The sequence below is a fragment of the Physcomitrium patens genome, chromosome 7 (assembly GCF_059467195.1).
Source record: "Physcomitrium patens ecotype Gransden chromosome 7, ASM5946719v1, whole genome shotgun sequence".
NCBI lineage: Eukaryota > Viridiplantae > Streptophyta > Bryopsida > Funariales > Funariaceae > Physcomitrium > Physcomitrium patens.
Window position 1 is genome coordinate 15,945,294 of NC_143416.1, and position 10,221 is coordinate 15,955,514.

Here is a 10,221-nt window from a genome sequence, read left to right on the forward strand (position 1 = left end):
ACTTGCAGAGAGCCTTATCCAGCAACTCTGAACATCTCTGTCGCTCTCAACCTCTTTCCCGCAGCTCAGAGTATCAACCTGAGGAAACTCCTTGCATTTCAGAAGCGAAAATCAAATGCCATTTCAGATTTCATGAAATTAATGACAGAATGGCAGCTGCAATCAACCAGATGTTGCCATACTAGATGGGGAAAGTGCTCGCAAGCCATGGTTGCATGGTCGAGAAGAAGAAAAACTCACTTCAAACGAATACCAACGAATGACGCTGTAAGCATCATCCAACGGAGATCGCTTCATTCATTCTTTGTGCCATTGTGTGTCTTTGTCTCCCTTTCGATTCATTTGCAAATTTCGTCTACACAGAGGTCAGGCCTTGAGGAGCGGATTGCGTAAATTCGCAAGGTTTTTTGTTCAATCTTTTCTGATACAGGGCAAGCATTTATGGAGTAGCGTGAAAATTGGATTGAAGTTCGATCAGGGTTGTAGAGATCGACTTTTGATTTGGATTGGTGGAAGTAATCTGGTTGAGTGTGTAGCTGCGTGGCAGCTGGCCATGGCGAACCTTGTGCGGAGGATGGTGGGAGCGACGACCGGCAGGGGCGCGGTTGTGGCCACAGAGATTTTAACTCGGGGTCTTCTTTCGTGCAGAGTTCTCTCTACGTATGTGCTACGTTTTCATATTCTCGTCCTTGATTTCGCGAGGCGGTGAATTTTGGTCGTGTTTGTGAGAGTATCGAATTAGGGTTCCAGGAATTGTCATTTTGTTCGTTGAGATGGTGTGTGTACCGGTTGATCGCAATTAGTAATCATTGCCTTGGAGGATCTTATATTTGTTTTGGTATTATAGTGTCGTTCGTGATGCGGATTTCTGAATCCTCGTAATTTGCAGTCAAGTTTACTGAATTTTTGCACGCCTATTGAGCACATCGCGAGTCACAGGGTTAGTTTACAAGTAGTCTGCATGTTGGTCTCGAGTCATCTAGTTACGAGCTAGTTATTAATTTTGGATGTAGTATACGTTAATAGGATGTAATGAAAATGTAAGGACTATGATTTATGAGAGCCAGATTGTATACCCAGGACAATCAACTTCTGCCCGGGTCTAGGTGTAATTTTAGTTAATTTTAATGTATCATCTTCTAACCCTAAATATTTGATGTTGAAAATATTCCTCGGCTGAACTATCTACCTGCCGAATTTGCGGAGTCAAAGAACATTCTCCGACAATGTAGTGGAAATCAGATTTAGTGTTTTGAAGCCGGGAGGTTCTGTGAGAGAGGAGGTGTGACATGCGTGTAACGGGTCACAATGCGTTCAATTCGTGGCGTGTGCATGTCTGGATATTTCACATAAAATCTTTCCCTTAAATTTATTTTTCTTGAATCTTACACTTTTGACCTTCCATGTTATCTTCCATGTCGCTACTAGCTGACATGTGTATGGATCTTTTAATGTTCATACTTGTAAGTTTGTCCAACCATTTTGCAGAACCCTCAGAATTTACAGGTTTTATGTTATGAGAAGAAACTGGCTCATTTTATATCGTTTTTGATTTTCCATGTACTCCCCCTTACTTATGCGTGTTGTAATTGTTATCAATCTGGTGAGATGGATTGTAATGTTGCAAGTCCTTATGAACGAGTCAAGTCATTTGAACCTCAGACACCAGGGACAATATTCGTATCGTTGTTAGGTCTAGCGTTCATTGTTTGCTCTTGAATTTAAGTGTGTATCAAAGAGTCCCCGTCAGCCGAGTGCATTCTGTGATTGAGGATCAAAATGGCTACTCTTTATTATGTGTTTGATGTTATTGATAATTTGCTCGATGATCTGGGTGCAGCTCTGCAGAGACTACAGCCACATCAACCGAGGTTGACTTTTCCAGAGGAACGCCTTCTGCTTCTCCTGGTGAGTAAAAAAAAACTTGGTCAGCTTTGACTATTATGCTTCATATTCTTCGTACGCTAGTTCTACAGAAGTTCGTCATTACTATTCGCAGATTGTGGCCTTCTTCCGGTCAGCTAATTGAATTTTGTTATGAAAAGCATTATGGAATTGTTGTAATATAGATTTTGTGTGAATGTATTATCTGACAAGTTTATTTTTATTTTTATTGTCATTTCTCTATTTCCAATCTTTAGTGGAAATGTTCACTTTTATGTTCTCATCGATGACCACTTTGATGATCACTTTGATGACAGAGGAGCTTGGAATGGAGGCATTGACACCGGTGAGAATTGTAGAGATGCTGGATCGTTACATAGTAGGACAGCAGGACGCTAAACGGGCAGTCGCGGTGGCACTCCGTATGCTTGTCTGACCTGCTTCAAAAACTGGTGGGCTGATGGCTGTATAGTATGTCTATGTCAGCACCGAGATGACTTCTAGCTACACTTTTCTGGGTTTCAAATCTAGACTTACAGTTCATATGTTTTGACTTATTCAAAACATACTGTTACGTTAAGTAGCCTAACATTGGCATAAGGGATATTAGATACTAAAACTGGTCTAGCTTTGGTTTAGTCAATTGTAGCTGAACTATTTATGTCGGTCTGAAGTGCGCTGAAGAGTTCTTATTTGTGCGGCACTGAGGTTATATAGTACGTGGTCACTAATTCTCTTTCCATGTAAGTTATTTTAAATTTTCTTTGCTTGTTTACCTTGTACTTTTGAGCAAAGAAGTAAACTGGGGATTCTTCTTATTAATAGGAAATAGATGGCGACGACATCGCATTCCAGACGCGTTAAGAGATGAGATAGTACCAAAGAACATTCTCATGATCGGTCCAACAGGTTGCGGGAAGACAGAGATTGCTAGACGGCTTGCAAAGATAGCATATGCACCGTTTGTGAAGGTATCCTTGTCAGTTGATTCCGATTTTGTTAACATTCAGATGAAAGATATGCAATTTTGTAAATAAATTTACCTGTGTGTCATTTTTCAGTTCCTACATTTATCATTCCAACATAGTGATGCTTTGCTCCACAATATGCTAAAAGCTTGGCTAATAAGATGACCTGGTACGAAAGTTGAGTTTTTGCATAGATGTGTTATTCAGTTACTCTTGTAGATCTAGTTCGCAGGGCACTGATGCAAAACAAGTTTAATGCTAACTGTTTTTGCGGTCATGTCCTTTACGACTTTGATTCATCGTGTTAAGTGTAAGGTGTTTGCTTTTAGCTGGTGTAATGAGTAAATATGAGTTGCACTCCCTTACATTGAAACAGGTCGAAGCGACGAAATTCACAGAAGTTGGGTTTCATGGTCGAGACGTCGACCAAATTATACGAGATTTAGTTGACAATGCCATTGCCTTGCAACGACAGAAGGCATGTGTTCTTAGTAGCCATCAATGTCAACATGAACATGAATTGTCTTGCATTGAGTTTTCCTGGATATTATTTTTCTGTTAAAATTGGCACTTGAGTATTTATGATGACTATTCAGATGACTTGCAAATTGTTAAGCATAGCTATTAATTTTTGTTACTTCTTACGTTTTGTGTTGTTCTGAATTAGACTTACACCGATCTATTTCAAATTTCTATCCGCTGATTTAGGTTCGTGCAAAGTTGGTCAAGGAAGTGGAAAAGGCCGTTGAAGCCCGCCTGCTGGACATTTTCATGGCTCGGCAACGGCCCCCTGTGGAGGTCAGTCTGTTTGAAACTTGAGCACTGCCCCTCGTGTTGAGGTCAGAAACGTTTACAGTGCTAGATGAGGCCGTAAATATCTCTGATCAGAATCACGAATTTATGTTGCAAATCTCAAACCTTGTCATTGATTTTTTTTAAAACAATTTCAAATAAATATTTAAAGATATGCTTTTGATTATTATTTTTTGGTAATGTTATGTGGAAATGATGTGTTAAACTGTGTTGGAGTGTGTTTGTCTGTTGCTAATATCATTCGCTCCTTGCGAAATTGGTTCGATCAGAAAGTCTTACTATTTGACTAGCCATGTCTTAATCGCTTATGAAGTTAGATGTGTTAGATGTACGTGAAGACTCCAAGGTTTTGGGTCTTTTGTGGTGACAGGGCGAATCTGCAGTACCGGGAGCTCGTGCTGACTATGAAACATTCAGGAAGCTTTATAGGGATGGCGCATTAGACAATCGCAAAATACAGCTTGATATACCTGACGGAAGATCTCGGCTTCCTTTGGAGATAGGAGGTGTTAGTGGGTTTGGTGTAAATGAGTTGATTTTCCGGGTATATGTCTGCCCTAAGTATACATTAATAGTCTGCTTGTTTGAATTCATGTGTGGCTGTCAACTCTACGAAGTGTTAGGTATGAATTAAATTGCATTGACAACTTTGACCTTTTCACGTTGTTGTACTTCATGCAGTCCTCGTAGTGCTCTAGTGTCCACGTCAGTGTCTTTCAGGAATATCAAATCTTAATGATGAAGCGGATAACTTGATTTTTCTATCTATAGTCCTCGATAATGAGTCCAAATTGTTTTGTATATGTCTATCCTGTTCTGATTGGTTAGACATGGGAACTAGTTGCCTCAGATGGAGAAAGTTTTCAAGTCGCAGAGGATGGAGAGGATGGAAATTACTATTGGAGAGGCAAAACCAATCTTGCGAGAGATTGAAATGGAGAAACATCTCAATTCAGATCAAATCACGAAGGATGCTATACTGGTATTTACATCTGCCATCAGGATTTTGCTTCTTCTTCCTCTTCTTTTTTTCCCCTCTTGCTCTCAATTTTGTCTTGTGTGTTCTCCTTACACACTCTAGATGTTTCCTTGGCAAGCATGAGTTGGCTGAAGCATGAAGCCAGCAGAAAATAAGTTATGAAGTTGCTGACGTCTATCATGGGAAATGGGATTCTATTGTGGAACAGCTTGCAGAATCGGATGGTATTGTCTTTATTGATGAGATTGACAAGATTGTTACCAACCACGAGACTAGACATGGAGCAGATGCAAGCTCCGAAGGGGTTCAGCGCGACTTGCTGCCAATCATTGAGGGCAGGTAACAATGCAAATAGTTGCATGCTGGCTGCAATTCTTGTGCTTCTAGTACAGAGTATTATTGCCAGATGTGTTCCACCATACAATTACAGCAGGCTTTTCTACTGTATCTTTTTAACAATTATACTCAATAAATCGTTAAGATGTGTACGTGGGATGCCGTGAAAACGTTTTTTTGACAAAGAATTTCCACTACTATATTTATGATACAGCGGATCCTTTTACCTATGCTTAGAAATCGTTTAGCCTACACTTGACGATTGTTTTGGTAAATGTGCAGTATGGTGAATACAAAGTATGGCAACGTGAACACAGATCATATTCTTTTCATTTGTAGTGGTGCATTTCATTCATGTAAACCAAGCGACATGCTTGCCGAGTTGCAAGGGCGATTACCCATTCGGGTGGAGCTAAAAGGCTTGGGAAGAGAGGTGCTTGCATCTCCTTTTTATTTCTCAATTTGTATTGGTTTGAGTAGCAATTATTATATGCTCTTGGTGATTTTCTCATCCCAGTTATAATGCAGACAGTTGACTTTTCTCTTTTAGGATTAGTTAATTTGTTATATCTTGGTTTAAGAGATAATCTCATTGTTGGTGGGATGGGTACCCTGCCTGTTCCTCAGTAGATTTCTGTTACACCCGATGCCAGGAACTTATTCAATGCATATTACTTAATTTTATGCCTTTTCTCACTGTTCGGTTCTGCAGGATTTGTATCGGATATTGACCGAGCCCGAGACAAACATGATTCGGCAGCAGCAACTATTGATGAAGACAGAGGACATTAATCTGGTATTTACGGACGACGCTATTGAAGAACTTGCAACAGTGGCTGCTGAGGTACACCACTTCAATAATTCTCAGATAACGCTGTAAATTCGTTGTGCGCTTTCAAACGTCCATCACACTTAGGAAGGTCTGCTCTCAGTTTCACCTGATATCCAACAGTGTTTGGAAGGGAAGTTTGCAGGTACTTAGTTTGTGGGTTCTCTGTCAAAAGGTTTGGTATTTATTGCTTGTGAGTTCAAATTACTGTACAAAACTAGCAGTCAAGTAAAGAATTGTCACTGTTGCAATGGCCACTGACTAACGATCTTTCTTGATTCATTAAATATTAATTTAGCTTCTGGTGCTTTTCGGAAGTGAAGTCACCTGTAAAAGAGTAAGATGGCCACAATTTTGTTGCGTACATGATCACTTTCATCTCAGTCTCATGTTGAAGGCTACAGGTGTAAATTATCTTTGGGCTCAAATCGTTGTGCAATAGAATCGCTTGTCAGGATTACCATCAGTTATCCAGTTACTGATGTCACTGAGATGCTTGCCATTTGACATATTTGCAAACATTTAAAGCTATTTTTGTCATTGCAGGTCAATCGATCAGTTGATAATATAGGTGCTAGAAGGCTACATACGGTTTGTTTCACCACTTCGATTATGCTATTGCGTGCTTCTGTAAACCACATATTTTTGTTTTTAGATACAAAACTTTCAGCAATCAATGTAATCTTCGTTCTTATTTTGTGCACTTATACAAACTAGATGAAGGGAATCTCTCTTTATCTCTTCGACAAGGGCTTAGAAGTTTTCTTACCGACATTTTCAGGTTATTGAGCGGGTTGTGGAGGATATAAGCTTTCATGCTCCAGAGAGGGCTGGCGAAACATATACAATTGATAAAGAGGTTCATCTTCTCCCCCTCTTCCACAATGAAGAGCATTTTTATGGTTTTTCACTGGGAGTTGACGTATGCTCTAGTGAGATAACGTTCGTTTGTGTGGCAATTTGCAGAGTGTGCAGCGGGCAGTTGGAGACCTTTTGAAAAAGTCTGACCTGTCAAGATTTGTGCTCTAAATCTCATATGATACATAACTGTAGGACCCTACGCATTCCTGTCATCTGCAAGCAGAGTGCTTGAAAATTGGACTTCTACGCTTTAATTTACATGGAGGCATTACCCGAACAAGTCCTTGAGTATCTAAGATCATCAAGAACCACTGATGTCTTTCGTTATAGTGATTCCTTGGTCTATGCAGATTTATAGTTGAGTTCACAGCTTGTTTCTTGGCAGTTGAGAAGAAGACGAAATTGATGCAATTCTAGTTTCTATATTTTTGCCCCCGCTGTTGCTTCGTGATGCTCAGTGTTTCCCACCGGAATATTGTGGGGAAGTTGTCTTCTTTCTGATTGTGGACTTCCGAGACTGAGGTTGCGATTGGTGTCTCTGTCAATATGAAATGAATGTAGTCTGGATGCACAGAATTGGCGGTGGGACCTTTTTATTTTGGTGTCTATCGTGAATAAATTCATTCCATGATAATTGATTTACATTACTGTTTTTATAAATTCGTTCTTCAACCAATCGTTGTGCTTCATTGCTAGTCACTTAATGTCAATAAAGCTAGAAATGAAGTTGTGATTTACTCATTCCAAATTTAATTTGAACAGTTTATTTTTTAGTTTGTATGTTTTGATGTATAAAAAGGGATAGCCAATTTGTTGTCAGTGAATTTGAGTCCAGTAACATTTTGCAGTTACAGAGCGGCCTTAATCAACCGATCGATCTCAATGGATGGGGAGGGAAGGACTAGCGGGGAGGCATAATTAAGAGTCACTGGCCAGTACAGTACAATCAGCTTTGGTAACAATTCTTTGAGAAGAGTGCCTAATGGTGTGCAAAATTGAAGTTTAGGGTCGCTTGTTGTGGCATGTGGTGAATGGCAAGTTGTGGTGGCAAATAGCACTACCCTATTTTTATTGTTCAACTAAGCTCATACATTTTACACATTGACTTGATTAAATATAAATAATTTGATACGGTAGATTTACTAGTATTTTGATTTTATTGTCTATTTGACCAACCAGCTGTTTACAAATATGACCTCAGAGTAATCACAGTTTCCATCGACGAGAGTTTTCGTTTTTATTTATATATGTATATAATTTCTCCAACTTGATTGATTTTAGCTCATTCTCATGACATCGACATTGTAGCTCATGTCAATGCCGTGAATCGTGACGTTATACTGAACCTTGAGGTTGCCATTTGCAGAGTCTGATACATTCGTGGGATAAGTCCACACTCCACGCTTCAGATTTGCGTTTATACTTCCACCCACCGTCACCATGCCATCCAGTCTCAACTAGGTTCTGATGATTGTCCAGTTAGAAAGAAATAGAACTTATTCAGTCAATTTGTGGAGATTTATTCTCCAAGATTATCCGACTTTCGCAGGGCATACTATGTGTCGCTTGCCGGCGCATAAAGCACAAGGTTATGGGTGGAAAGCCCAAATAACTGCCATGACCTGAACAGGAGCTAACTTCTCGTCATGGATGTTCTCGTTTTGGTCCGGCCTGCGGAAGATAGCCCCAGAGATCTGATTAGTATTAATAGAGCTTCTGCTGTTGCGGTGAGCGCAACCCTGCACTCACAGTCTTTCGGAAACTGGGTTCCCCCCGAAGCATTAAGGCTGGCTCAGTGACGTGAACGAGATCGTTTCCTCGTGTCCATTCGGATTCAAACCTCTTGGTTTTAGTCCCAAAACCCCTAGTTTTAGTCCTAGTTCTGTCGTAGAGCCATCGTTGTTTTGTTTTTTGTTATTTGTTTTGTTTTGTTTCCTATGTTGGATTTGTCATCGTGAAATGCAAAAGCTCACTTGCAGATCACCACAGTTCCAATTCGGCACTGTCATGATATCTAGATCCGACATTATGGCGGCATACTGACAGTTCCGTGATCCATGCTGGCCTACACAATGCCCACAATTGCAACAATTGAACAACAGTTGAAGTAAGAAAAGCTACTGTACAGTGGGGTACAGAAATAATTCGAATTTTTTTCTAGAGCACCACTTTTGCTGAAAAAATCTTGTTGTTCAATTGAATGCTATGATCATGTTGGAAGGAATCTTTCCCCGACACTTAGCCATCTATTTTTGGAGTGCAAGAGGTGTCTAATTACATGTAATTAGCCATGTGTCTTCAAAAGCAGATTGCAAATGTGATGATTAATGTGGAAGTGGTTAGGTGAGCTAAAAAATCACAGTTACAATTAGGCATGCATGCAGCCAGCAAAATGGAGTGATAGCATAGAATGCTTGGATGGGGTGACTTATATAATCCATCTGAAGATGTGAAGCACATTGCACTGCCACAGATTGAGATTGTGAAGCACATACAGATTTTAGAAGTGTTCTTTTTTGGTTTTGGACATCGTTAGCTTCAGTGACTCCTCTCTGTTAAACTAGAAGTTGGTTTGTGTTGTTTGAAGGCTTATAGCAAGCACCATGAAGTACAGAACATTGTCCCCTATGCAGAAGAACCAGATTGTGGAGATGAGGAAGGCTGGGATGAAGTGTAAGGACATTGCAGAAGTCTTCAGTGCTCCCTATTCCACCATTTCAACTATCTTGAGTCATTGGAAGGTCCATGGAAGTGTGGAGTCGTTGAAATCACAATGTGGCAGACCCAGGAAGTTGTCTGAGCGGGATTTTTGGGTGTTATGTCGTGCTGTCAGTTCAAATAGAAGGCATACTCTGGTAGAACTTGCAAACTTGGTGAGTGTTTCCCAAACTACTGTTCGACTCTACCTCCGTGAGCTTGGTTTTAGAAATTGTATAGCACCTAAAAAGCCCTATTTGAATGTCAAACATAAAGCAGATAGGCTTGCATTTGCACGTGTTTATGAGAGTTGGACGTTTGAAGATTGGTGTAATATTATTTGGACGGATGAGTCATCATTTGAAACTGGCAAAAATCCACGGCAAATTAGAGTGTGGCGGAAGGCATACAAAAAATATAATTGGGATTGTATAGCACCAAGTTTTAAGTCTGGACGTAGTTCAGTGATGGTTTGGGGTGCCTTTACTGGCTTTGATAAGTCTCCATTAGTCACCATTCCTTCAAATAAGAGTTCATCAAGTGATTTTGTCACTATTGTTTATGAAGGAGTATTAATTGGCTTTTATTTCTTACATGATGACCCTGAGCAATTGATATTGATGGAGGATGGTGCTCCAGTCCACCGTAACTCATTGCCAGTGCAATGGAGACGTGCTCATGGTATAGAAAAGTTGTTTTGGCCTGCCAATTCACCGGACTTGAATCCAATAGAGAACGTTTGGATGGTTGTAAAAGATTTGTTCAAACATCATAGTAGACTTAATAGTAAGCTAGAAATGATAGAAAAAATTCAATCTGTATGGGATACCATATCTATAGAGTGGCTTCGTACA

The 10,221-nt window shown here is 40.0% G+C and overlaps 1 protein-coding gene across 1 annotated transcript; it reads left to right on the top strand.

Moving 5' to 3' along the window:
• On the top strand, window positions 1–7,105 carry LOC112285176 (uncharacterized). Its single transcript, XM_073535407.2, has 15 exons — window positions 1–267; window positions 548–660; window positions 1,841–1,908; window positions 2,202–2,306; window positions 2,710–2,855; window positions 3,229–3,330; window positions 3,561–3,650; window positions 4,036–4,209; window positions 4,507–4,647; window positions 4,853–4,983; window positions 5,263–5,413; window positions 5,693–5,824; window positions 6,356–6,400; window positions 6,591–6,668; window positions 6,776–7,105. The coding sequence occupies exons 1-15, from the start codon at window positions 133–135 to the stop codon at window positions 6,836–6,838; spliced, it is 1,674 nt and encodes a 557-aa protein (XP_073391508.2). The 5' UTR covers window positions 1–132; the 3' UTR covers window positions 6,839–7,105.
• The last annotated feature ends 3,116 nt before the right edge of the window (window positions 7,106–10,221 follow it).

Coding starts and splice junctions, on each gene's coding strand:
- LOC112285176 (XM_073535407.2), top strand. CDS start 133: ATGAAATTAATGACAGAATGGCAGCTGCAATCAACCAGATGTTGCCAT. Junction 2,307..2,709: donor GGCAGTCGCGGTGGCACTCC/GTATGCTTGTCT, acceptor TCTTATTAATAG/GAAATAGATGGCGACGACAT. Junction 4,984..5,262: donor CTGCCAATCATTGAGGGCAG/GTAACAATGCAA, acceptor GTAAATGTGCAG/TATGGTGAATACAAAGTATG.